Source organism: Hirundo rustica, chromosome 5 (genome assembly GCF_015227805.2).
Source record: "Hirundo rustica isolate bHirRus1 chromosome 5, bHirRus1.pri.v3, whole genome shotgun sequence".
NCBI lineage: Eukaryota > Metazoa > Chordata > Aves > Passeriformes > Hirundinidae > Hirundo > Hirundo rustica.
The window spans coordinates 1,126,096-1,153,782 of NC_053454.1; the positions used below are offsets into that span (position 1 = coordinate 1,126,096).

Consider the following 27,687-nt stretch of genomic DNA (forward strand, 5'->3'; position numbering starts at 1 on the left):
CCGCGGTGCATTCTGGGCCCGCAAAGATGGCGGCGCTCAGCGCGGGACGGGCGGCGGCGGCGGTGAGGGGGCACCGGGACAAGGGGCGGTGAAGGGAGAACGGGCTCCGTGATGGGGGCTGAGGGGCCGGGATGAGGGTAGGGGATCGCCCTGGGGTGGGGACATCGGGTTAGGAGGGTCTGGGAGGGGTCAAACGGCGTCTGACCTCATCCTTCACCGGGCTGAGCGAGGGGTCGGTGAGGGCTGAGGAGAGGGTCTCTGAGGGCTGAGGGGGGTCCATGAGGGCTGGGTGGGGTCAGTGAGGGCTGAGGGGGGTCCATGAGGGCTGAGGGGGTCTCTGAGGGCTGAGTGCGGTCAGTGAGGGCTGAGGGGCCTCTCTGAGGGCTGAGGGGGGTCAGTGAGGTCTGAGGGGGTCTCTGAGGGCTGAGTGCGGTCAGTGAGGGCTGGGGAGGGTCAGACGGGGTTTGGGGGGCTCAGTCCGGGTCTGGGGGCTCGGTCCGGGTCTGGGGGCTCGGTCCGGGTGAGGTCGGGGCCGGCTGGGGATGTTCAGGCTGTTTTGCGGGTGCTCATTTCGGGGGTGACTCCTTCGGGCTGGGAGGAACGGGGAAGGCGGGAGGATTTTGTGGGTGGGGGGCACCTCCCCACGGGCCTTCCTGACCTCCGAACCCCCCTGCCCCGGCACCCCCAGGGCCTCCTGCGTGCCCAGAGCCTCGGGCTGTGGCGAGGGCTGGGCAGCTCGGCCGCGCTCCTGCAGCAAGCCCAGGCCAAGGTGAGCAGATTTGGGGGGAAAAAAAAACCGGGGATCGGGACCCCCCAAAACTCCCTGACAGAGGGGAGGAGGGTAGGGAACGAGGGGAGACGGCCTCAGGGTGAGGTTTGGGTGGGATTTTGGAGAATTTTCCCGGCCTGAATGGGGTTTGAGAGCCCCGCGGATGTGGCGCTTGGGGACACGCTCAGAGGCGGTGCCCGGGGCGGGGTCTCTGAGGATTTTCCCGGCCAGAAAATTCCCTGATTCCCTTGGAAATGTTGAGGGAAGGACTCGTTCCCTGGGTGTGTGCGTGACCTTGAGCCGGGCCCAGCACTGCCCTTCCCGGGGGAAATTCGATTCCGGAGTATTTAAAGCTCCCGATTCGTGACTCTCAGCTTTCCTCCCTCCCCTGCTCCCTCCTGGAATCCCGGGGAGTCCCTGGAATTGCTGGGGCTGGAGAATTCCCGGGTTGGGGCTGGGGAATGGGAATTCTGCCCTGAGGAAGTTTGGCATCGGTGGGGAGGACAGGGTGGGAGTGGGAAGAAGGGGAAGGGATGGGTGGGATGTCCCAGGGGTGAAATGGGGATTGGCAAAATTCCACGGCATCCGGAGGGAGCGGGAGTGAGGGAATTCGGGAACATTGGGTTGGATTTTGGGGAAATTCCTGCAAAAATTGGCTCTGCAGAATTCCCTGAGATCCTGAGGGAGCAGGAGTGAGGGAATTCGGGAACATTGGGTTGGGTTTTGGGGAAATTCCTGCTAAAATTGGCTCTGCAGAATTCCCTGAGATCCTGAGGGAGCAGGAGTGAGGGAATTCGGGAACATTGGGTTGGATTTTGGGGAAATTCCTGCAAAAATTGGCTCTGCAGAATTCCCTGAGATCCTGAGGGAGCAGGAGTGAGGGAATTCGGGAACATTGGGTTGGATTTTGGGGAAATTCCTGCAAAAATTGGCTCTGCAGAATTCCCTGAGATCCTGAGGGAGCAGGAGTGAGGGAATTCGGGAACATTGGGTTGGATTTTGGGGAAATTCCTGCAAAAATTGGCTCTGCAGAATTCCCTGAGATCCTGAGGGAGCAGGAGTGAGGGAATTCGGGAACATTGGATTGGATTTTGGGGGAATTCCTGCAAAAATTAGTTCTGCAGAATTCCCTGAGATCCTGAGGGAGCAGGATTGAGGGAATTCGGGAACATTGGATTGGATTTTGGGGGAATTCCTGCAAAAATTGGCTCTGCAGAATTCCCTGAGATCCTGAGGGAGCAGGATTGAGGGGATTCGGGAACATTGGATTGGATTTTGGGGGAATTCCTGCAAAAATTGGCTCTGCAGAATTCCCTGAGATCCTGAGGGAGCAGGAGTGAGGGGATTCGGGAACATTGGGTTGGATTTTGGGGAAATTCCTGCTAAAATTTGCTCTGCAGAATTCCCTGAGATCCTGAGGGAGCAGGATTGAGGGAATTCGGGAACATTGGGCTGGATTTTGGGGAAATTCCTGCTAAAATTGGCTCTGCAGAATTCCCTGAGATCCTGAGGGAGCAGGAGTGAGGGAATTCGGGAACATTGGGTTGGATTTTGGGGGGATTCCTGCAAAAATTGGCTCTGCAGAATTCCCTGAGATCCTGAGGGAGCAGGAGTCAGAGAATTTGGGAACATTGGGCTGGTCCTGGGCTGGATTTTGGGGAAATTCCTGCTAAAAATGGTGAGGAATGAGGGAATTTAGGAACACCAGGCTGATATTGAGTTGGATTTTGGGGAAATTCCTCCTAAAAATGGCTGTGCAAAATTCCCTGAGATCCTGAGGGAGCAGGAGTGAGGGAATTCGGGAACATTGGGTTGGATTTTGGGGAAATTCCTGCAAAAATTGGCGCTGCAGAATTCCCTGAGATCCTGAGGGAGCAGGAGTGAGGGAATTCAGGAACATTGGGCTGGTGCTGGGCTGGATTTTGGGGAAATTACTGCTAAAAATGATGAGGAATGAGGGAATTCAGGAACACCAGGCTGATACTGGGCCAGATACTGGGGAAATCCTCACCCCTGAAGAGATTTGGGTTGGATGTTGGGGAAATTCCTGCTAAAAATGGTGAGGAATGAGGGAATTTAGGAACACCAGGCTGATATTGAGTTGGATTTTGGGAAAATTCCTCCTAAAAATGGCTGTGCAAAATTCCCTGAGTTCCTGAGGGAGCAGGAGTGAGGGAATTCAGGAACACCAAGCTGATATTGGGGAAATTCCTGCTAAAAATGGTGAGGGATGTGGGAATTCAGGAACACTGGGCTGTACCAGGTTGGATATTGGGGAAATCCTCATCCCTGAAGAGATTTGGGTTGGATTTTGGGAAAATTCCTGCTAAAAATGGCTGTGCAAAATTCCGTGGGATCCTGAGGGAGCGAGAGTGAGGGAGTTCAGGAACACCAGGCTGATATTGGGCTGGATTTTGGGGAAATTCCTGTTAAAAACGGTGAGGAATGAGGGAATTCAGGAACGTTGGGCTGATATTGGGCTGGATTTTGGGGAAATTCCTGTTAAAAACGGTGAGGAATGAGGGAATTCCTCAACGATATTGGGTTGGATTTTGGGAAAATTCCTGCTGAAATGGCTGTTTCAAGTTTCCTGGGATCCTGAGGGAGCGAAAGTGAGGGAGTTTAGGAACATTGGGCTGATACTGGCTTGGATATTGGGGAAATTCCTGTTAAAAATGGTGAGGAATGAGGGAATTCAGGAACATTGGGCTGATATTGGGTTGGATATTGGGAAAATTCCTGTTAAAAACGGTGAGGGATGAGGGAATTCAGGAACATTGGGCTGATATTGGGTTGGATATTGGGGAAATTCCTGTTAGAAACGGTGAGGGATGAGGGAATTCAGGAACATTGGGCTGATATTGGGTTGGATTTGGGGGAAATTCCTGCTGAAATGGCTGTTTAAATTTGCCTGGGATCCTGAGGGAGCGGGAGTGAGGGAGTTCAGGAACACCAGGCTGATATTGGGTTGGATTTTGGGGAAATTCCTCCTAAAAATGGCTGTGCAAAATTCCCTGAGATCCTGAGGGAGCAGGAGTGAGGGAATTCGGGAACATTGGGTTGGATTTTGGGGAAATTCCTGCTAAAAATGATGAGGAATGAGGGAATTCAGGAACACCAGGCTGATACTGGGCCAGATACTGGGGAAATCCTCATCCCTGAAGAGATTTGGGTTGGATATTGGGGAAATTCCTGCTAAAAATGGTGAGGAATGAGGGAATTTAGGAACATCGGGCTGATACTGGGTTGGATTTTGGGGAAATTCCTCCTAAAAATGGTTGTGCAAAATTCCCTGGGATCCTGAGGGAGCAGGAGTGAGGGAATTCAGGAACACCAGGCTGATATTGGGTTGGATTTTGGGGAAATTCCTGTTAAAAATGGTGAGGAATGAGGGAATTCAGGAACACCAGGTTGATATTGGGTTGGATTTTGGGGAAATTCCTGTTAAAAGTGGTGAGGAATGAGGGAATTCAGGAACATTGGGCTGATATTGGGCTGGATTTGGGGGAAATTCCTGTTAAAAACGGTGAGGAATGAGGGAATTCAGGAACACCAGGCTGGTATTGGGCTGGATTTTGGGGAAATTCCTGTTAAAAACGGTGAGGGATGAGGGAATTCCTCAATGATATTGGGCTGGATTTTGGGGAAATTCCTCCTGGAAAGGGAACTGGGAGGGGGAATCCTCATCCCTGCAGAGATTTGGGTTGGATTTTGGGAAAATTCTTGCTAAAAATGGCTGTGCAAAATTCCCTGGGATCCTGAGGGAGCGGGAATGAGGGAATTCAGGAACATTGGGCTGATATTGGGTTGGATATTGGGGAAATTCCTGTTAAAAATGGTGAGGGATGTTGGAATTCAGGGAGACCAGGCTGATATTGGGTTGGATATTGGGAAAATTCCTGTTAAAAACGGTGAGGAATGAGGGAATTCAGGAACATTGGGCTGATATTGGGTTGGATTTTGGGGAAATTCCTGTTAAAAATGGTGAGGGATGTGGGAATTCAGGAACATTGGGCTGATATTGGGTTGGATTTTGGGGAAATTCCTGTTAAAAACGGTGAGGAATGAGGGAATTCAGGAACATTGGGCTGATATTGGGCTGGATTTTGGGGAAATTCCTGTTAAAAACGGTGAGGAATGAGGGAATTCAGGAACGTTGGGCTGATACTGGGTTGGATTTGGGGGAAATTCCTGTTAAAAACGGTGAGGGATGTGGGAATTCAGGGAGACCAGGCTGATACTGGGTTGGATTTTGGGAAAATTCCTGCTGAAATGACTGTTTAAAGTCCCTGGGATCCTGAGGGAGCGGGAGTGAGGGGATTCGGAGGGAGAGGTTATTTCTGGAAGTGCTGATTGAGGAGAAGGCTCTCTCTGGTGTCGGGTGCGCTCAGGGCTGGTGTCACCGCCGGGGTGGCACAGGGACAGGGATTGACATCTCAGGACAAGGCTTGGAGGGGCTGGAGCGTGTCCAGGGCCAAAAAAATGGATTTAGGGAAGGGGCTGGAGCAGCAGGAGAGGCTGAGCCTGGAGAAAAGGGGGATCAGGGGGGACCCCGGCTCTGCAGGAGGGGACAGCACAAGGGGACACGGCCCCAGGCTGTGCCAGGAGGTTTGGGTTGGATTCCGGGAATTCTGCTCCTGGGAAGCGCAGTGGTGGAGCCCCACCCGTGGGATGTGGCACTTGGGGACACGCTCAGAGGTGGCCTGGGCACTTCCCAACCCCAACAATCCGTGACCCCAAAAATCTGGGATTTCCGTGTCCTCAGGGGTGTGGGCATCGCTCAGGGGGTCCCTGTGCCCCCCTCTGGGGTGACCCCGCTGCTCTGGGGTGACCCTGCTGCTCTGGGGTGACCCCTGGGGTGACCCTGCTCCTTTGGGGTGACCCCTGCGCTGTGGGGTGACCCCTCTGCTGTGGGGTGACCCCTCTCCTTTGGGATGACCCCTCTGCTGTGGGGTGACCCCATCCCTTTGGGGTGACCCCTGTGCTGTGGGGTGACCCCTCTCCTTTGGGGTGACCCCTGCGCTGTGGGGTGACCCCATCCCTTTGGGGTGACCCCTCCCCTGTGGGGTGACCCCTGCGCTGTAGGGTGACCCCTCCCCTGTGGGGTGACCCCATCCCTTTGGGGTGACCCCTCCCCTGTGGGGTGACCCCTCTCCTTTGGGGTGACCCCTGCGCTGTGGGGTGACCCCATCCCTTTGGGGTGACCCCTCCCCTGTGGGGTGACCCCATCCCTTTGGGGTGACCCCTGCGCTGTGGGGTGACCCCTGCCCTGTGGGGTGACCCCTGCGCTGTGGGGTGACCCCTCTGCTTTGGGGTGACCCTGCGCTGTGGGGTGACCCCTGCGCTGTGGGGTGACCCCCGCGCTGTGGGGTGACCCCTGCGCTGTGGGGTGACCCCTGTGCTGTGGGGTGACCCCTGCGCTGTGGGGTGACCCCTCTCCTTTGGGGTGACCCCTGTGCTGTGGGGTGACCCCTCTCCTTTGGGGTGACCCCTGCGCTGTGGGGTGACCCCTGCGCTGTGGGGTGACCCCTCTCCTTTGGGGTGACCCCTCCCCTGTGGGGTGACCCCTCTGCTGTGGGGTGACCCCTGCACTGTGGGGTGACCCCTGTGCTGTGGGGTGACCCCTGCCCTGTGGGGTGACCCCTGCCCTGTGGGGTGACCCCGCGGTGTCTCGGCAGTCGCGCAAGGCCGAGGGGACGTTCCAGGTGACGATGCTGCCGGGGGACGGCGTGGGGCCCGAGCTCATGCACGCCGTCAAGGAGGTGTTCAAGGTACGGCCGCACCCGGGGGACACCGGCGGCTGGCCTGGGTGTCACTGGGTGTCACTGGGGTGTCACTGGGTGACCCTGGGTGTCACTGGGGTGTCCCTGAGTGTCCCTGGGTGTCACGGGGTATCCCCTAAGTGTCCCTGGGTGTCCTTGAGTGTCACGGGGTGTCCCTGAGTGTCACTGGGTGTCTGGGTGACCCTGGGTGTCACGGGCTGTCGCTGGGTGTCCCCTGAGTGTCACTGGGTGTCCCTGAGTGTCCCTGGGTGTCACGGGGTATCCCCTAAGTGTCACTGGGTTGTCACTGGGGTGTCCCTGGGTGTCTAGGTGACCCGGGGTGTCCCTGAGTGTATCTGGGTGTCACTGAGTGTCCCTGGGGTGTCCCTGGATGTCCCTGGCTGTCCCTGGCTGTCACTGAGTGTCCCTAGTTGTCCCTCAGTGTCCCTCCATGTCCCTGTATGTCGCTGAGTGTCCCTGGGTGACCCCGGGTGACCCCGGGTGACCCCGGGTGGCCCTCAGTGACCCCTGGGTGTCCCTGGGTGACCCCGGGTGACCCTCAGTGACCCCTGGGTGTCCCTGTGACCCCTGGTGGCCCTGTCCCCGCGCCAGGCCGGCAATGTCCCCGTCATCTTCGACGAGCACCACCTGAGCGAGGTGCAGAACACGGCGTCCGAGGAGAAGCTGGACCGCGTGGTGGATTCCATGAAGGAGAGCAAGGTGGCTCTGATCGGTGAGCACCTGCTGGGGTGGCCCTGGCCCTGGCCCTGTGTCCCTGTCCTGTGTCCCCATGTCCCTGTGTCCCCATGTCCCTGTGTCCCTGTCCCTGTGTCCCTGTCCTGTGTCCCCATGTCCCTGTGTCCCTGTCTCCTGTCCCTGTGTCCCTGTCCTGTGTCCCCATGTCCCTGTGTCCCTGTCCCTGTGTCCCTGTCCTGTGTCCCCATGTCCCTGTGTCCCTGCCCCTGTGTCCCTGTGTCCCTCTCCCTGTTCCCTGTGTCCCTGTTCCCTGTGTCCCTGTCCCCTGTCCCTGTGTCCCTGTCCTGTGTCCCCATGTCCCTGTCCCCTGTCCCTGTGTCCCTGTCCTGTGTCCCCATGTCCCTGTCCCTGTGTCCCTGTCCTGTGTCCCTGTGTCCCTGTCCCATGTCCCTGTGTCGCTGGTCCCTGTGTCCCTGTCCTGTGTCCCCATGTCCCTGTGTCCCTGTCCCTGTGTCCCTGCCCCTGTGTCCCTGTTCCCTGTCCCCTGTCCCCTGTCCCCTGTGTCTGTGTCCCTGTCCTGTGTCCCCATGTCCCTGTCCCATGTCCCTGTGTTGCTGGTCCCTGTGTCCCTGTCCCTGTGTCCCTGTCCCGTGTCCCTGTCCCGTGTCCCTGTCCCCGTGTCCCTGTCCCTGTGTCCCTGTCCCTGCCCTGTCCCTGCCCTGTCCCCGTGTCCCTGTCCCCGTGTCCCCGTCCCCTGTGCGGGATTGTCCCCTCAGGCGGTGCCAGGGGAGGTTTTTTGTGGGATTTGGGGACGATTCCCGCTCCGTGTCCTGCAGGGAAGATCCACACGCCCATGGAGATGTCCCACAAGGGAGACCTGGCGTCCTATGACATGAGGCTCAGGTGAGCGCCCGGGAAGTTAATTAACTAATTAACTTAATAATTAACTTCATTAGTGAATCATTAATTGAGTTAACGGGGCAGAGGAGAAGGAGGCTGGGAAACGAAACACCGGGAGCTGTCCCGGTTCAGTGGGACACCGGGGAGTGGCGGGGAAATTAAAATGTTAATTACTGATTAATGAGTAATTGGGAGGCAGAACTCCTGAGGGACCGCCCATGGCCGGGATGTCCCCATTAATTAATCAATGAGTTATTGGGCAGTTATTGAGGGATGATCCAGGAGCTGTCCCCATTGATTAATTAATGAGTTATTGGGCAGTTATTGAGGGATGATCAGGAGCTGTCCCCATTAATTAATCAATGAGTTATTGGGCAGTTACTGAGGGATGATCCAGGAGCTATCCCCATGAATTAATTAATGAGTTATTGGGCAATTATTGAGGGATGATCAGGAGCTATCCCCATGAATTAATTAATGAGTTATTGGGCAGTTACTGAGGGATGATGCAGGAGCTGTCCCCATTGATTAATTAATGAGTTATTGGGCAGTTATTGGGGGATGATCCAGGAGCTGTCCCCATTGATTAATTAATGAGTTATTGGGCAGTTATTGAGGGATGATCCAGGAGCTATCCCCATTGATTAATTAATGAGTTATTGGGCAGTTACTGAGGGATGATCCAGGAGCTATCCCCATTGATTAATTAATGAGTTATTGGGCAGTTACTGAGGGATGATCCAGGAGCTTTCCCCATTAATTAATTAATGAGTTATTGGGCAGTTACTGGGGGATGATGCAGGAGCTGTCCCCATTGATTAATTAATGAGTTATTGGGCAGTTACTGAGGGATGATCCAGGAGCTGTCCCCATTAATTAATTAATGAGTTATTGGGCAGTTACTGAGGGATGATCAGGAGCTGTCCCCATTAATTAATCAATGAGTTATTGGGCAGTTACTGGGGGATGATCCAGGAGCTGTCCCTGTTAATTAATAATTGAGTTATTGGGCAGTTACTGAGGGATGATCCAGGAGCTATCCCCATTAATTAATTAATGAGTTATTGGGCAGTTACTGAGGGATGATCAGGAGCTGTCCCCATTGATTAATTAATGAGTTATTGGGCAGTTACTGGGGGATGATGCAGGAGCTGTCCCCATTGATTAATTAATGAGTTATTGGGCAGTTACTGGGGGATGATCCAGGAGCTGTCCCCATTGATTAATTAATGAGTTATTGGGCAGTTAGTGAGGGATGATCCAGGAGCTGTCCCCATTGATTAATTAATGAGTTATTGGGCAGTTACTGAGGGATGATCAGGAGCTATCCCCATTAATTAATTAATGAGTTATTGGGCAGTTACTGAGGGATGATCCAGGAGCTGTCCCCATTGATTAATTAATGAGTTATTGGGCAGTTACTGAGGGATGATCCAGGAGCTGTCCCTATTAATTAATTAATGAGTTATTGGGCAGTTACTGAGGGATGATCAGGAGCTGTCCCCATTAATTAATTAATGAGTTATTGGGCAGTTACTGGGGGATGATCAGGAGCTATCCCCATTGATTAATTAATGAGTTATTGGGCAGTTACTGAGGGATGATCCAGGAGCTGTCCCTGCTCCCCGTGGGTGTCCCCAACCCTCAGAGGGGACAGAGTGACCCAGAGCAGCCCCAGGTGACGCTGTCCCTGTGTCCCCGTGTCCGTGTGTCCCTGTGACCTGTGTCCCCATGTCCCTGTGACCCTGTGTCCATCTGTCCCGTGTTCCCTCTCCGTGTGTCTGTCTGTCCCCCTGTGTCCCCCTGTCCTCATGTGTCCCTGTCCCCCATGTCCCCGTGTCCCCATGTGTCCCCATGTCCATCTGTCCGTGTGTCCATCTGTCCGTGTGTCCATCTGTCCGTGTGTCCCCATGTCCATCTGTCCGTCTGTCCCCTGTGTCCCCGTGTCTGCCTGTCCCTGTGTCCCCATGTCCATGTGTCCATCTGTCCGTGTGTCCCCATGTCCATCTGTCCATGTGTCCGTCTGTCCCCTGTGTCCCCTTGTCCGTGTGTCCCCGTGTCTCTTTGTCCCCTTGTCCGTGTGTCCCCATGTCTCTTTGTCCCCGTGTCCGTGTGTCCCCTCTGTCCCCGTGTGTCCCAGGAGGAAGCTGGATCTCTTTGCCAACGTTGTTCACGTCAAGAGCCTCCCTGGGTACCAGACGCGGCACAACAACCTGGACCTGGTGATCATCCGCGAGCAGACCGAGGGGGAGTACAGCTCGCTGGAGCACGAGGTGAGCCTGGGAACCTTCTGGAAAAGGGAAAATCCAGGGAAAACTCACAGCTCCTAAAGGGGTACAGCTCGCTGGAGCACGAGGTGAGCCTGGGAACCTTCTGGAAAAGGGAAAATCCAGGGAAAACTCACAGCTCCTAAAGGGGTACAGCTCGCTGGAGCACGAGGTGAGCCTGGGAACGTTCCCTGGAGAGGGAAAATCCAGGGAAAACTCACAGCTCCTAAAGGGGTACAGCTCGCTGGAGCACGAGGTGAGCCTGGGAACGTTCCCTGGAGAGGGAAAATCCAGGGAAAACTCACAGCTCCTAAAGGGGTACAGCTGGCTGGAGCACGAGGTGAGCCTGGGAACGTTCCCTGGAGAGGGAAAATCCAGGGAAAACTCACAGCTCCTAAAGGAGTACAGCTGGCTGGAGCACGAGGTGAGCCTGGGAACGTTCTGGAAAAGGGAAAATCCAGGGAAAACTCACAGCTCCTAAAGGGGTACAGCTGGCTGGAGCACGAGGTGAGCCTGGGAACGTTCCCGGGAAGGGAAAATCCAGGGAAAACTGACAGCTCCTAAAGGAGTACAGCTGGCTGGAGCACGAGGTGAGCCTGGGAACGTTCCCTGGGAAGGGAAAATCCAGGGAAAACTCACAGCTCCTAAAGGGGTACAGCTGGCTGGAGCACGAGGTGAGCCTGGAAACGTTCCTGGAAAAGGGAAAATCCAGGGAAAACTCACAGCTCCTAAAGGAGTACAGCTCGCTGGAGTACGAGGTGAGCCTGGGAACATTCCCTGGAAAAGGGAAAATCCAGGGAAAACTCACAGCTCCTAAAGGGGTACAGCTCGCTGGAGCACGAGGTGAGCCTGGGAACGTTCCCTGGAGAGGGAAAATCCAGGGAAAACTCACAGCTCCTAAAGGGGTACAGCTGGCTGGAGCACGAGGTGAGCCTGGGAACATTCCCTGGAAAAGGGAAAATCCAGGGAAAACTCACAGCTCCTAAAGGGGTACAGCTCGCTGGAGCACGAGTGAGCCTGGGAACGTTCCCTGGGAAGGGAAAATCCAGGGAAAACTCACAGCTCCTAAAGGAGTACAGCTCGCTGGAGCACGAGGTGAGCCTGGGAATGTTCCTGGAAAAGGGAAAATCCAGGGAAAACTCACAGCTCCTAAAGGGGTACAGCTGGCTGGAGCACGAGGTGAGCCTGGGAACCTTCTGGAAAAGGGAAAATCCAGGGAAAACTCACAGCTCCTAAAGGAGTACAGCTCGCTGGAGCACGAGGTGAGCCTGGGAACGTTCTGGAAAAGGGAAAATCCAGGGAAAACTCACAGCTCCTAAAGGGGTACAGCTGGCTGGAGCACGAGGTGAGCCTGGGAACGTTCCCTGGGAAGGGAAAATCCAGGGAAAACTCACAGCTCCTAAAGGGGTACAGCTGGCTGGAGCACGAGGTGAGCCTGGGAACCTTCTGGAAAAGGGAAAATCCAGGGAAAACTCACAGCTCCTAAAGGGGTACAGCTGGCTGGAGCACGAGGTGAGCCTGGGAACGTTCCTGGAGAGGGAAAATCCAGGGAAAACTCACAGCTCCTAAAGGGGTACAGCTGGCTGGAGCACGAGGTGAGCCTGGGAACGTTCCCTGGAGAGGGAAAATCCAGGGAAAACTCACAGCTCCTAAAGGAGTACAGCTCGCTGGAGCACGATGTGAGCCTGGGAACGTTCCCTGGGAAGGGAAAATCCAGGGAAAACTCACAGCTCCTAAAGGAGTACAGCTGGCTGGAGCACGAGGTGAGCCTGGGAACGTTCCCTGGGAGAGGGAAAATCCAGGGAAAACTCACAGCTCCTAAAGGAGTACAGCTCGCTGGAGCACGAGGTGAGCCTGGGAACATTCCTGGAGAGGGAAAATCCAGGGAAAACTCACAGCTCCTAAAGGAGTACAGCTCGCTGGAGCACGAGGTGAGCCTGGGAACGTTCCCTGGGAAGGGAAAATCCAGGGAAAACTGACAGCTCCTAAAGGGGTACAGCTCGCTGGAGCACGAGGTGAGCCTGGGAACGTTCCTGGAAAAGGGAAAATCCAGGGAAAACTCACAGCTCCTAAAGGGGTACAGCTGGCTGGAGCACGAGGTGAGCCTGGGAACGTTCCTGGGAAGGGAAAATCCAGGGAAAACTCACAGCTAAAGGGGTACAGCTCGCTGGAGCACGAGGTGAGCCTGGGAACGTTCCCTGGAAAAGGGAAAATCCAGGGAAAACTCACGGCTCCTAAAGGGGTACAGCTGGCTGGAGCACGAGGTGAGCCTGGGAACGTTCCTGGGAAGGGAAAATCCAGGGAAAACTCACAGCTAAAGGGGTACAGCTCGCTGGAGCACGAGGTGAGCCTGGGAACGTTCCCTGGAAAAGGGAAAATCCAGGGAAAACTCACGGCTCCTAAAGGGGTACAGCTCGCTGGAGCACGAGGTGAGCCTGGGAACATTCCCTGGGAAGGGAAAATCCAGGGAAAACTCACAGCTCCTAAAGGAGTACAGCTGGCTGGAGCACGATGTGAGCCTGGGAACGTTCCCTGGGAAGGGAAAATCCAGGGAAAACTCACAGCTCCTAAAGGGGTACAGCTCGCTGGAGCACGATGTGAGCCTGGGAACGTTCCTGGAAAAGGGAAAATCCAGGGAAAACTCACAGCTCCTAAAGGGGTACAGCTGGCTGGAGCACGAGGTGAGTCTGGGAACGTTCCTGGAAAAGGGAAAATCCAGGGAAAACTCACAGCTCCTAAAGGAGTACAGCTCACTGGAGCACGAGGTGAGCCTGGGAACGTTCCTGGAAAAGGGAAAATCCAGGGAAAACTCAGAGCTCCTAAAGGGGTACAGCTGGCTGGAGCACGAGGTGAGCCTGGGAACATTCCTGGAGAGGGAAAATCCAGGGAAAACTCACAGCTCCTAAAGGGGTACAGCTCGCTGGAGCATGAGGTGAGCCTGGGAATGTTCCTGGAAAAGGGAAAATCCAGGGAAAACTCACAGCTCCTAAAGGGGTACAGCTCGCTGGAGCACGAGGTGAGCCTGGGAACGTTCCTGGGAAGGGAAAATCCAGGGAAAACTCACAGCTCCTAAAGGGGTACAGCTCGTTGGAGCACGAGGTGAGCCTGGGAACGTTCCCTGGAGAGGGAAAATCCAGGGAAAACTCACAGCTCCTAAAGGAGTACAGCTCGCTGGAGCACGAGGTGAGCCTGGGAACGTTCCTGGGAGAGGGAAAATCCAGGGAAAACTCACAGCTCCTAAAGGGGTACAGCTGGCTGGAGCACGAGGTGAGTCTGGGAACATTCCTGGAGAGGGAAAATCCAGGGAAAACTCACAGCTCCTAAAGGGGTACAGCTGGCTGGAGCACGAGGTGAGCCTGGGAACATTCCCTGGGAAGGGAAAATCCAGGGAAAACTCACAGCTCCTAAAGGGGTACAGCTCACTGGAGCACGAGGTGAGCCTGGGAACGTTCCTGGAAAAGGGAAAATCCAGGGAAAACTCACAGCTCCTAAAGGGGTACAGCTCGCTGGAGCACGAGGTGAGCCTGGGAACGTTCCTGGAAAAGGGAAAATCCAGGGAAAACTCACAGCTCCTAAAGGGGTACAGCTCACTGGAGCACGAGGTGAGCCTGGGAACGTTCCCTGGAGAGGGAAAATCCAGGGAAAACTCACAGCTCCTAAAGGGGTACAGCTGGCTGGAGCACGAGGTGAGCCTGGGAACGTTCCCTGGAGAGGGAAAATCCAGGGAAAACTCACAGCTCCTAAAGGGGTACAGCTGGCTGGAGCACGAGGTGAGCCTGGGAACGTTCCCTGGGAAGGGAAAATCCAGGGAAAACTCACAGCTCCTAAAGGAGTACAGCTGGCTGGAGCACGAGGTGAGCCTGGGAACGTTCCCTGGGAGAGGGAAAATCCAGGGAAAACTCACAGCTCCTAAAGGAGTACAGCTCGCTGGAGCACGAGGTGAGCCTGGGAACGTTCCCTGGGAGAGGGAAAATCCAGGGAAAACTCACAGCTCCTAAAGGGGTACAGCTCACTGGAGCACGAGGTGAGCCTGGGAACATTCCCTGGGAAGGGAAAATCCAGGGAAAACTCACAGCTCCTGAAGGAGTACAGCTCGCTGGAGCACGAGGTGAGCCTGGGAACGTTCCCTGGAGAGGGAAAATCCAGGGAAAACTGACAGCTCCTAAAGGGGTACAGCTCGCTGGAGCACGAGGTGAGCCTGGGAACGTTCCTGGGAAGGGAAAATCCAGGGAAAACTCACAGCTCCTAAAGGGGTACAGCTGGCTGGAACACGAGGTGAGCCTGGGAACGTTCCTGGGAAGGGAAAATCCAGGGAAAACTCACAGCTCCTAAAGGAGTACAGCTGGCTGGAGCACGAGGTGAGCCTGGGAACGTTCCCTGGAGAGGGAAAATCCAGGGAAAACTCACAGCTCCTAAAGGGGTACAGCTCGCTGGAGCACGAGGTGAGCCTGGGAACGTTCCTGGAAAAGGGAAAATCCAGGGAAAACTCACAGCTCCTAAAGGAGTACAGCTCGCTGGAGCACGAGGTGAGCCTGGGAACGTTCCCTGGAAAAGGGAAAATCCAGGGAAAACTCACAGCTCCTAAAGGGGTACAGCTCGCTGGAGCACGAGGTGAGCCTGGGAACGTTCCCTGGAGAGGGAAAATCCAGGGAAAACTCACAGCTCCTAAAGGGAAGAGGTGGAGAGGGACTGGGGACAGGGGATGGAGGGACAGGACACAGGGAATGGCTCCCACTGGGAAAGGGGAGATTGGGATCTTGGGCAGGAATTCCTGGCTGGAATTCTGGAATTCCCAGGTTTGCTGTGGCCGCCCCTGGATCCCTGGCAGTGCCCAAGGCCAGGTTGGATGGGTTTGGATCCAGCTGGGATAAGGGGAGCTGTCCCTGGGTGGGATGGGATGAGCGCTGAGGTCTCTCCAACCCAGCCCATTCCCTGACGGATTCCCTGATTAATTCCCTGATTGATGCCCTGATTAATTCCCTGATGGATTCCCTGATTTCCCTGATGGATTCCCTGATTTCCCTGATGGATTCCCTGGTTGATTCCCTGGTTGATTCCCTGATGGATTCCCTGATTAATTCCCTGACTGATGCCCTGACGCCCTGATGGATTCCCTGATGGATTCCCTGATTGATTCCTTCATTGATTCCCTGATGGGTTCCCTGGTGGATTCCCTGACTCATTCCCTGACTCTTCCCTGGTGGATTCCCTGATTCCCTCATTGATTCCACAATTGATTCCCTGATGGATTCCCTGATGGATTCCCTGCTCAGCACACCCTGGGCCTGCCCAGAGCAGTGCAATCAGGGAATGTTTTGGGATGTGAGCACACTGAACCCAGGGAATAGTTTGGGATATGAGCACACCAAACCCAGGGAATAGTTTGGGATGTGAGCACATCCATCCCCAGGGAATAGTTTGGGATGTGAGCACATCCATCCCCAGGGAATAGTTTGGGATGTGAGCACATCCATCCCCAGGGAATAGTTTGGGATGTGAGCACATCCATCCCCAGGGAATAGTTTGGGATGTGAGCACACCAAACCCAGGGAATAGTTTGGGATGTGAGCACATCCATCCCCAGGGAATAGTTTGGGATGTGAGCACATCCATCCCCAGGGAATAGTTTGGGATGTGAGCACACCGAACCCAGGGAATAGTTTGGGATGTGAGCACATCCATCCCCAGGGAATAGTTTGGGATGTGAGCACATCCATCCCCAGGGAATAGTTTGGGATATGAGCACATCCATCCCCAGGGAATAGTTTGGGATGTGAGCACACCGAACCCAGGGAATAGTTTGGGATGTGAGCACACTGAACCCAGGGAATAGTTTGGGATGTGAGCACATCCATCCCCAGGGAATAGTTTGGGATGTGAGCACACCGAACCCAGGGAATAGTTTGGGATGTGAGCACACTGAACCCAGGGAATAGTTTGGGATGTGAGCACACTGAACCCAGGGAATAGTTTGGGATGTGAGCACACCAAACCCAGGGAATAGTTTGGGATGTGAGCACATCCATCCCCAGGGAATAGTTTGGGATATGAGCACATCCATCCCCAGGGAATAGTTTGGGATGTGAGCACATCCATCCCCAGGGAATAGTTTGGGATATGAGCACATCCATCCCCAGGGAATAGTTTGGGATGTGAGCACACCGAACCCAGGGAATAGTTTGGGATGTGAGCACACCGAACCCAGGGAATAGTTTGGGATGTGAGCACATCCATCCCCAGGGAATAGTTTGGGATGTGAGCACACCGAACCCAGGGAATAGTTTGGGATGTGAGCACACTGAACCCAGGGAATAGTTTGGGATATGAGCACATCCATCCCCAGGGAATAGTTTGGGATGTGAGCACATCCATCCCCAGGGAATAGTTTGGGATGTGAGCACACTGAACCCAGGGAATAGTTTGGGATGTGAGCACATCCATCCCCAGGGAATAGTTTGGGATGTGAGCACACTGAGCCCAGGGAATAGTTTGGGATGTGAGCACACCAAACCCAGGGAATAGTTTGGGATGTGAGCAGACGGAACCCAGGGAATAGTTTGGGATGTGAGCACACAGAACCCAGGGAATAGTTTGGGATGTGAGCACACTGAACCCAGGGAATAGTTTGGGATGTGAGCACACAGAACCCAGGGAATAGTTTGGGATGTGAGCACACTGAACCCAGGGAATAGTTTGGGATGTGAGCACACCAAACCCAGGGAATAGTTTGGGATGTGAGCACATCCATCCCCAGGGAATAGTTTGGGATGTGAGCACATCCATCCCCAGGGAATAGTTTGGGATGTGAGCACACCGAACCCAGGGAATAGTTTGGGATGTGAGCACATCCATCCCCAGGGAATAGTTTGGGATGTGAGCACATCCATCCCCAGGGAATAGTTTGGGATGTGAGCACACCGAACCCAGGGAATAGTTTGGGATGTGAGCACACCGAACCCAGGGAATAGTTTGGGATGTGAGCACATCCATCCCCAGGGAATAGTTTGGGATGTGAGCACACTGAACCCAGGGAATAGTTTGGGATGTGAGCACACCGAACCCAGGGAATAGTTTGGGATGTGAGCACACCGAACCCAGGGAATAGTTTGGGATGTGAGCACATCCATCCCCAGGGAATAGTTTGGGATGTGAGCACACCGAACCCAGGGAATAGTTTGGGATGTGAGCACACTGAACCCAGGGAATAGTTTGGGATGTGAGCACACAGAACCCAGGGAATAGTTTGGGATGTGAGCACATCCATCCCCAGGGAATAGTTTGGGATGTGAGCACATCCATCCCCAGGGAATAGTTTGGGATGTGAGCACATCCATCCCCAGGGAATAGTTTGGGATGTGAGCACACCGAACCCAGGGAATAGTTTGGGATGTGAGCACATCCATCCCCAGGGAATAGTTTGGGATGTGAGCACATCCATCCCCAGGGAATAGTTTGGGATGTGAGCACACCGAACCCAGGGAATAGTTTGGGATGTGAGCACACCGAACCCAGGGAATAGTTTGGGATGTGAGCACATCCATCCCCAGGGAATAGTTTGGGATGTGAGCACACTGAACCCAGGGAATAGTTTGGGATGTGAGCACACCGAACCCAGGGAATAGTTTGGGATGTGAGCACACCGAACCCAGGGAATAGTTTGGGATGTGAGCACATCCATCCCCAGGGAATAGTTTGGGATGTGAGCACATCCATCCCCAGGGAATAGTTTGGGATGTGAGCACATCGAACCCAGGGAATAGTTTGGGATGTGAGCACATCCATCCCCAGGGAATAGTTTGGGATGTGAGCACACCGAACCCAGGGAATAGTTTGGGATGTGAGCACACCGAACCCAGGGAATAGTTTGGGATGTGAGCACACCGAACCCAGGGAATAGTTTGGGATGTGAGCACACCGAACCCAGGGAATAGTTTGGGATATGAGCACACCGAGCCCAGGATAATCCTGGAGAGGAGCCGGTGGCGCCTGGATCGTTCCTGGGCAGGAATGGACACAGCTCCTCCCACAGTGGGGAAAGGGAAATGGAAGGAAAACGTGGGTGGGATCAGAGCAGTTTAATAACTGAAACAAAATTGTGATGATAAAAACAATTTAATAATGGAAACAAAACAGTGACCGTGGTCAGGATAACTTATTAATTGAAACAAAATGGTGGTGATGATGAGAACAATTTAATAATTAAAATTATTATGATGAGAACAATTTAATAACTGAAAAAAACCCGTGACCACGATAAGGAGAATGTAATAATCGGAATTAAAAGGTGATGATAAGAAATATTTGGTAATTAAAACAAAATTATTATGATGAGAACAATTTAATAATTGAAAGAAAATGATGATGATGAGAACAATTTAATAATTGAAACAAAATGATGATGATGATGATGAGAACAATTTAATAATTAAAATGATTATGATGAGAACCGTTTTATAACTGAAACAAAATGGTGACCACGATAAGAACAATTTAATAATTAAAATAAAATGGTGATGATGATGAGAACAATTAAATAATTGAAACAAAACGGTGACCACGATGAGGACAATTTAATAATCGAAACAAAATGGTGATGATAAAAACAACGTAATAATTGCAACAAAACGGTGACAATGAGAACAATTTAATAATTGAAGGAAAATGGTGACAATGAGAGCAATTAAATAATTGAACAAGATGGTGACAATGATGAGAACAATCAAATAATTGAACCAAAATGGTGACAATGAGAACAATTTAATAATTGAAGGAAAACGGTGATGAGGAGAGCAATTAAATAATCGAAACAAGCTGGTGACCACGATAAGAACCATTCAATAATTAACATTACAAGGTGATGATAAGAACTACTTAATAATTAAAGCGAAATTATGATGAGAACCATTAAATAACTGAAATAAAGCGGTGACCACGATAAGAACCGTTCAGTAACTGGCATTAAAAGGTGACAGCGAGAACTCTTTAGCACTTGGAACAAAAGGGTGACGATAAGAAGTATTTAACTGAAATAAATAAGGGAGGGGAGGGAGCCTGGGGCAGGGTGGGCGCAGGGACAGGCTGAGGTGTCACCCTGGTGTCCCTGGTGTCCCCTGGTGTCACCTGGTGTCCCCTGGTGTCCCCCCGGTGTCCCTCTGGTGTCACCTGGTGTCCCCCCCAATGTCCCCCTGGTGTCCCCCTGGTGTCCCCCTGGTGTCCCTGATGTCACCTGGTGTCCCCCTGGTGTCCCTGGTGTCACCCCGGTGTCCCCCCGGTGTCCCCCTGGTGTCCCGCATGTCCCCCTGGTGTCCCCTGGTGTCCTCCTGGTGTCCCCCTGATGTCCCTGATGTCACCTGCTGTCCCTGGTGTCCCTGGTGTCCCCTGATGTCCCCGGTGTCCCCCCAGAGCGCCAAGGGCGTCATCGAGTGCCTCAAGATCATCACCAGGGCCAAGTCCCAGCGCATCGCCAAGTTCGCCTTCGACTACGCCACCAAGAAGGGCCGGGCCAAGGTGACGGCCGTGCACAAGGCCAACATCATGTGAGTGCCACCTCAGTGCCACCTCAGTGCCACCTCCCCCGTCCCCGCAGTGCCACCTGGGGCCTTGGGTGGGGATTCCTGCCTGGCGTGGATCCCTGGCTGTCACTCCATCCAGCCGCGGCTGTTGGGCTGAGAAAGGGTGATTCCCAACCCGAAAATGTCAGGGTTTGGGAAGTTTTGGGGAGCGGGGGGATGAGGGCAGGGAGTGGTGGGAGAGCTGGGAATGTTCAGCTGGAGAAAGGGGGAAAAATCCAGGGAAAACTCAGAGCTCCTAAAGGGGAGAGGTGGAGAGGGACGAGGGCTGGAGGGACGGGACACAGGGAATGGCTTCCACTGGGAAAGGGGAGAATTGAGGAGGAATTCCTGGCTGGGATGGGATTCTGGAATTCCCAGATCTGCTGTGGCCGCCCCTGGATCCCTGCAATGTCCAAAACCAGGCTGGAGCACCCCCACACCTGCCCACGGGATCAATTAACTTCAAGGTCCCTCCCCACCCAAAGCACCCCGTAATTCCGTGATCCCGCTCTGTGGGTGAGGGAAAACCGGGATTCCCCTGGGACCGGAGCTTTTCCCAGCCAGCAGCGAGCCGGACACCGACTCCGGAATCACATTTATCCCTAAATCCGCGTCCAGCAATTCCCAGCGACAGCCCCCACGGACCGTGGGATCGTTGGGATCAGCACCGGCTCCCTTGGGACAGATCCCCGTGAGGGAGAGCAGGGGGAGGAGCGGGATGAGGATCCCCGGGGGGTGTGGGAGCTCCTGCGGGATCCCCTGGAGCGTTCGGGCTCTCCCTGCTCCGCCCCAGCCCGCCCCTTGCGCTGTTCCGCGGCAGGAAGCTGGGGGACGGGCTGTTCCTGCAGTGCTGCAAGGAGGTGGCCGAGCTCTACCCCAAGATCAAATTCGACACCATGATCATCGACAACTGCTGCATGCAGGTGGGACACGGCCCGGGGGGGTCCCTGCTCCTGATCCCCATTCCTGCTCCTCGCTCCTGCTCCTGCTCCCCGTTCCTGCTCCCCGCTCCTGCTCCCCGTTCTGCTCCCCGCTCCTGCTCCTGCTCCCTGTTCCTGCTCCCCGTTCCTTGTCCCCATTCCTTGTCCCCGTTCCCTTGTCCCCGTTCCCTTGTCCCCGTTCCTGCTCCCCGTTCCTTGTCCCCGTTCCTGCTCCCCGTTCCTTGTCCCCGTTCCTTGTCCCCGTTCCTTGTCCCCGTTCCTTGTCCCCGTTCCTTGTCCCCGTTCCTGCTCCCCGTTCCTGGTCCCTGCCCACCCCCTGAGGAGCTGGAACCTCCAAGCCTGGACACATTCCAGGGTTGTCCCCGTGCCAGGCAGGAGCTTTTCCAGCATTCCCAGCATTCCCAACATTCCCAGCTCTGCTCCCCATGCTCCTCCTGGGGTGAATTTGTGGGGATTTGGTGCTGTTCAGCTGGGTTCCTGCAGCCTCACCGGGGCTGGGCGTGTTCACATCCCTAAAAACTCCCCTTCGCATCCCTAAAAACTCCCCTTCACATCCCTAAAAACTCCCCTTCGCATCCCTAAAAACTCCCCTTCGCATCCCTAAAACCTCCCCAGTCCTGTGGCTGCTGCTCCAGGCGTTTGTGCTGAGCGTGGAACGATTCGGGGACGCCTTGGAGCTCCCGTTCCAAGCACTCTGCCCCGTTCCCGTCCCCATTCCTGTGTCCTTTCCTGTCCCTGTCCCCATTCCTGTGTCCCGTGTCCATTCCCATTCCCGTGTCCATTCCTGTCCCCATTCCCATGTCCTGTGTCCCATTCCCATATCCTGTGTCCCATTCCTGTCCCTGTTCCCGTGTCCCGTTCCCATCCCCATTCCTGTGACCCATATCCCATTCCCATATCCCGTGTCCCGTTCCCATCCCCATTCCCATCCCCTGTCCCATGTCCTGTCTCCCATTCCCATGTCTCGTGTCCGTTCCCATCCCCATTCCTGTGTCCCATGTCCCATTCCTGTCCCCATGTCCTGTGTCCCATTCCCGTGTCCTGTGTCTGTTCCCATGTCCCATTCCCATGTCCTGTCTCCCATTCCCATATCTCGTGTCCGTTCCCATCCCCGTGTCCCATGTCCTGTGTCCGTTCCCATCCCCATTCCCATGTTCCATTCCCGTCCCCATGTCCCGTGTCCCATTCCCATGTTCCATTCCTGTCCCCATGTCCTGTGTCCCATGTCCTGTGTCCCCTGTCGCATTCCCATGTCCCATGTCCGTTCCCGTGTCCCCTGTCCATATCCCATGTCCATTCCCGTCCCCATTCCCATGTCCCATCTCCCATGTCCCGTGTCCCATGTCCCCTGTCCCATGTCCCGTGTCCGTTCCCATCCCCATTCCCATGTTCCATTCCCATCCCCATGTCCTGTGTCCCATGTCCTGTGTCCCCTGTCGCATTCCCATGTCCCATGTCCGTTCCCGTGTCCCCTGTCCATATCCCGTGTCCATTCCCGTCCCCATTCCCATGTCCCATCTCCCATTCCCGTGTCCCATGTCCTGTGTCCCATTCCCATGTTCCATTCCTGTCCCCATGTCCTGTGTCCCATTCCCATGTCCCATTCCTGTGTCCCATTCCTGTGTCCCATTCCTGTGTCCCATTCCCATGTTCCATTCCTGTCCCCATGTCCTGTGTCCCCTGTCCCATTCCCATGTCCCATGTCCGTTCCCATGTCCCCTGTCCATGTCCCATGTCCATTCCCGTCCCCATTCCCATGTCCCATATCCCATGGCCGTTCCCATGTCCCATGTCCCGTATCCCGTGTCCCATTCCCATGTCCCATATCCCGTCCCCATGTCCCATATCCTGTCCCCTGTCCCATTCCCGTGTCCCATGTCCCATATCCCATGGCCGTTCCCATGTCCCATGTCCCGTGTCCGTTCCCATCCCCATTCCCATGTTCCATTCCTGTCTCCATGTCCTGTGTCCCATGTCCTGTGTCCCCTGTCCCATTCCCATGTCCCATGTCCGTTCCCATGTCCCCTGTCCATATCCCATGTCCATTCCCGTCCCCATTCCCATGTCCCATATCCCGTCCCCCTGACCCATGTCCCCTGTCCCATTCCCGTGTCCCATTCCCATGTTCCATTCCTTTCCCCATGTCCCGTGTCCCATTCCTGTGTCCCATTCCTGTGTCCCATTCCCATGTTCCATTCCTGTCCCCATGTCCTGTGTCCCATGTCCTGTGTCCCCTGTCCCATTCCCATGTCCCATGTCCGTTCCCATGTCCCCTGTCCATATCCCATGTCCATTCCCGTCCCCATTCCCATGTCCCATATCCCGTCCCCCTGACCCATGTCCCATGTCCCGTATCCCGTGTCCCATATCCCGTGTCTGTTCCCATGTCCCATATCCCGTCCCCATGTCCCATATCCCGTCCCCATGTCCCCTGTCCCATTCCCGTGTCCCATGTCCCATATCCCATGGCCGTTCCCATGTCCCATGTCCCGTGTCCGTTCCCATGTCCCATGTCCGTTCACATATCCCGTCCCCATTCCCATGTCCCATATCCTGTCCCCATGTCCCCTGTCCCATTCCCGTGTCCCATGTCCTGTATCCCATGGCCGTTCCCATGTCCCCTGTCCTGTGTCCGTTCCCATGTCCCGTCCCCATTCCCATGTCCCATATCCTGTCCCCATGTCCCCTGTCCCATTCCCGTGTCCCATGTCCCGTATCCCATGGCCGTTCCCATGTCCCATGTCCTGTGTCCGTTCCCATTCCCCATTCCCATGTCCCGTGTCCCATGTCCCATATCCCATGGCCATTCCCATGTCCCATGTCCTGTGTCCGTTCCCACGTCCCATATCCCATCCCCATGTCCCCTGTCCCATGTCCGTTCCCATGTCCCATATCCCATTCCCATGTCCCCTGTCCGTATCCCATGTCCCATGTCCCCTGTCCCGTGTCCGTTCCCATGTCCCATATCCCGTTCCCATGTCCCATGTCCTCTGTCCCGTGTCCCATATCCCACCTCCCGTCTCCGTTCCCATGTCCCGTGTCCCGTATCCCGTGTCCCATATCCCACCTCCCGTCTCCGTTCCCCTGTCCCGTGTCCCATATCCCACCTCCCGTCTCCGTTCCCGTGTCCCGTATCCCGTGTCCCATATCCCACCTCCCGTCTCCAGCTGGTGCAGAATCCCTACCAGTTCGACGTCCTGGTGATGCCCAACCTCTACGGGAACATCGTGGACAACCTGGCCGCGGGGCTGGTGGGCGGCGCCGGCGTCGTGCCGGGCGAGAGCTACAGCGCCGAGTACGCCGTCTTCGAGCTGGTGAGCGGGGCGCGGCCCGGGGCCCTTCCCCGCGGGAATTCCGGGCCCGGGAGCGCTCCCACGGACGCTTTGTCCCCGCAGGGAGCCCGGCATCCCTTCGCCCAGGCCGTGGGCAGGAACATCGCCAACCCCACGGCCATGCTGCTCTCGGCCTCCAACATGCTGCGGCACCTCAAGTACGCGTGGGCCCGGGGGGAACCGGGGCTGGGGGGTCATGGGAGGGATCTGAGGGGTTGGATCCCTGCTTCCGCCTCTTTTCCAGCCTGGAATACCACTCCAACATGATCTCGGACGCGGTGAAGAAGGTGATCAAAGGCGGAAAAGTGAGTGCGGGGCGGCGGGCAGGGCTGGTGGTGGGTTCTCTCTCTGCAGCCGGAATTCGGGCTCCTTTCTTCTTCCCAGCCGGAATTCCAGCTGCTCTCCTCTTCCTAGCTGGAATTCTGACTCGTCCTCTCTCTCCCGCCGGAATTCCAGCTGCTCTCCTCATCCCAGCTGGAATTCTTGCTCCTCTCCTCTCCTCTCTCTTCCAGCTGCAATCCCGGGCCCACAGCTGTGTCCAGCCCCTGTGGTCATGTCCTGGCGAGGGAGGGAATTCTGGCAGGGCTGGGGGATCCTGCGTGGCCCTGGCCCTGTTTGGGTCCTGGCAGGGCTCTCAGGGAGGGATGTTCCCTGTCCCCGTTCCCACCCCAGGTCCTGGCAGGGCTCTCAGGGATGTTCCCTGTCCCCGTTCCCACCCCAGGTCCCGGCAGGGCTCTCAGGGATGTTCCCTGTCCCCGTTCCCACCCCAGGTCCCGGCAGGGCTCTCAGGGATGTTCCCTGTCCCCATTCCCACCCCAGGTCCCGGCAGGGCTCTCAGGGATGTTCCCTGTCCCCGTTCCCACCCCAGGTCCTGGCAGGGCTCTCCGGGATGTTCCCTGTCCCCGTTCCCACCCCAGGTCCTGGCAGGGCTCTCAGGGATGTTCCCTGTCCCCGTTCCCACCCCAGGTCCTGGCAGGGCTCTCAGGGATGTTCCCTGTCCCCGTTCCCACCCCAGGTCCCAGCAGGGCTCTTTCCATGTCCCCGTTCCCACCCCAGGTCCCGGCAGGGCTCTGGAGTGTCTCTCTCTCTCTCCTGTCCCTGTCCCATCCGATCCCCGCGGTTCACCGGCGCCTCTCTCCCGTTTCTCCCCTCCCTGTGTTGGATTTCAGGTCCGGACTCGGGATCTGGGCGGTTACTCCACCACTTCCGACTTCGTCAAGTCCGTCATTGACAACCTGCACCCCCACTACGGGGCGTAGGGCCCCCGGCACTGCCCCGGCCTCCAGCCCCCGTCCCACAGCGGGCAGCGCCCCACGGGGGCTCCCCGGGGTGTTGGGGGGCATGGGGCAGTGCCCCCGACCCACCGGCAGCTCCTGGGGGCATTGGGACCAGCCAGCCTTGGGAACCCCATTCCTGTGGGATCCCTGATTGTGGGACCCCATTCCTGTGGGATCCCTGTGACCATGGGACCCCATTCCTGTGGGATCCCTGATTGTGGGACCCCATTCCTGTGGGATCCCTGATTGTGGGACCCCATTCCTGTGGGAACCCTGTGACCATGGGACCCCATTCCTGTGGGATCCCATTCCTGTGGGATCCCTGTGACCATGGGACCCCATTCCTGTGGGAACCCTGTGATTGTGGGATCCCATTCCTGTGGGATCCCTGTGATTGTGGGATCCCATTCCCATAGGATCCCCGTGACCGTGGGACCCCATTCCTGTGGGATCCCCGTGACTGTGGGATCCCATTCCTGTGGGATCCCTGTGAGCATGGGACCCCATTCCCATAGGATCCCTGTGACCATGGGACCCCATTCCCATAGGATCCCCATGACCCCATTCCCATAGGATCCCCGTGACCGTGGGACCCCATTCCTGTGGGATCCCCGTGACTGTGGGACCCCATTCCTGTGGGATCCCTGTGAGCATGGGACCCCATTCCCATAGGATCCCTGTGACCATGGGACCCCATTCCCATAGGATCCCCATGACCCCATTCCCATAGGATCCCTGTGACCATGGGACCCCATTCCTGTGGGATCCCTGTGACCGTGGGACCCCATTCCCATGGGACCACTGACTATGGGATCCCTGTGATTGTGGGATCCCTGGTTGTGGGATCTCCATTCCCATGGGATCCCTGTGACTGTGGGATCCCCATTCCCATAGGTTCTTCATTCCTGTGGGATCCCTTGACTGTGGGGTTCTTGTGACTGTGGGACCCCATTCCCATGGGACCCCTGACTGGGATTCCTACTCCTGTGGGTTCCTTGAGACTGTTGGACCAATGGGATTTTTGGATCCCTGTGGAAGCAGGACCTTGGACTGTGGGACCCAGTTTCCATGGGATCCCTCATTGTGGAATCTCCATTCCCATAGGACCCCATTCCCATGGGACCCCAGGCTATGGAATCCCTACTCCTATGGGTTCCTTGAGACTGTGGGACCAATGGGATTGTGGGATCCACATTCCTATAGGACACCTGACTATGGGATCCCTGTTTCTATCGGGTTCTTGTGACTGTTGGACCAACGGGATTTTTGGATCCCTGTGGAAATAGGACCTTGGACAGGGAACCCATTCCCGTGGAATTCCTGACTATGGGATCCCCATTCCCATGGGACACCTGACTATGGGATCGCTATTCCTATGGGGTCCTTGTGACTGTGGGACCAATGGGATTGTGGGATCGCCATTCCTATGGGATCCCTGATTGTGGGATCCCCATTCCCATGGGACCAGTTGTGTTTGTGGGGTTTCGCACGGGACCTCCGTTTCCATGGGATCCTCACCAACTGTGGTGCCCCCATTCCCGCGGGACCAGCGATTGTGGGATCCCCCCATGCCCCCGTTATCCCACCCCATTATCCCGCTTCCAGCAATAACCAGGGCGCCATCCCACCCTCCGGCAGCTCCTGGCACAGGGACAGTTCCGGGCACGGGGTGACCTTGGCACACTCCAGACTGGGACGGGGTGGGGGCTGCGCCCCGCACCCCCCAATCCATGGGAATTTGGGCATTCCGGGGCTCTGAGCCACACCCGGGGAAGGGAGGGGCTCGATCCCGTAACCCCGGTGCCATCGCGTCGTGCTGTATTGCCGCTTTGCTAATAAAGGGTTAACGCTTCCCTCTGCCCCGCCCTGCAGCTTTTGGGGCGCTGAGACGGGCCGGGGGCGACGCCGGAGCGGAGCCGCAGCGGGCCGTGGGGCGCAGCGCCGGCTCGGGGGGAGCCCCCGCGGGTCCCTAACCTCCCGTCTCCTTGCAGGTGCGCACGGCGGACATGGGGGGCTACTCCACCTCCATGGAGTTCACGCAGGCCGTGATTGACGCCCTGGAGGCGCAGTGACCCCGGTGACTCCAATAAAGCGGCTCAGGCGCGTCCGTGTGGTGTCCTGGGGCCGGGGTGGGGCTGGCGACGGGCTGAGCCCTCTGGGGACAACGCGGGGACAGGCTGAGCCCTCTGGGG

The 27,687-nt window shown here is 55.9% G+C and overlaps 1 protein-coding gene across 2 annotated transcripts; it reads left to right on the forward strand.

Moving 5' to 3' along the window:
• On the forward strand, positions 1-27,602 carry IDH3B (isocitrate dehydrogenase (NAD(+)) 3 non-catalytic subunit beta). 2 transcript variants are annotated; one of them, XM_040063939.2, is made up of 12 exons: positions 1-62; positions 689-769; positions 6,448-6,540; positions 7,144-7,264; positions 8,064-8,130; positions 10,268-10,400; positions 19,797-19,930; positions 20,766-20,868; positions 24,054-24,200; positions 24,282-24,376; positions 24,463-24,523; positions 27,487-27,602. In XM_040063939.2, the coding sequence occupies exons 1-12, from the start codon at positions 27-29 to the stop codon at positions 27,565-27,567; spliced, it is 1,152 nt and encodes a 383-aa protein (XP_039919873.1). In that variant the 5' UTR covers positions 1-26; the 3' UTR covers positions 27,568-27,602. The 2 variants fall into 2 exon arrangements, with proteins under 2 accessions (XP_039919873.1, XP_039919872.1); XM_040063938.2 differs by lacking the exon at positions 27,487-27,602 and adding an exon at positions 25,388-27,348.
• Positions 27,603-27,687: the final 85 nt, after the last annotated feature.

What these genes read in the sequence shown, in the direction of transcription:
- IDH3B (XM_040063938.2), top strand. Translation starts at nt 27, where the DNA reads ATGGCGGCGCTCAGCGCGGGACGGGCGGCGGCGGCG. An exon ending in GAGCAAGGTGGCTCTGATCG is followed by an intron (nt 7,265 to 8,063) that starts GTGAGCACCTGC and finishes CGTGTCCTGCAG; the next exon opens with GGAAGATCCACACGCCCATG. An exon ending in TCCTATGACATGAGGCTCAG is followed by an intron (nt 8,131 to 10,267) that starts GTGAGCGCCCGG and finishes CGTGTGTCCCAG; the next exon opens with GAGGAAGCTGGATCTCTTTG.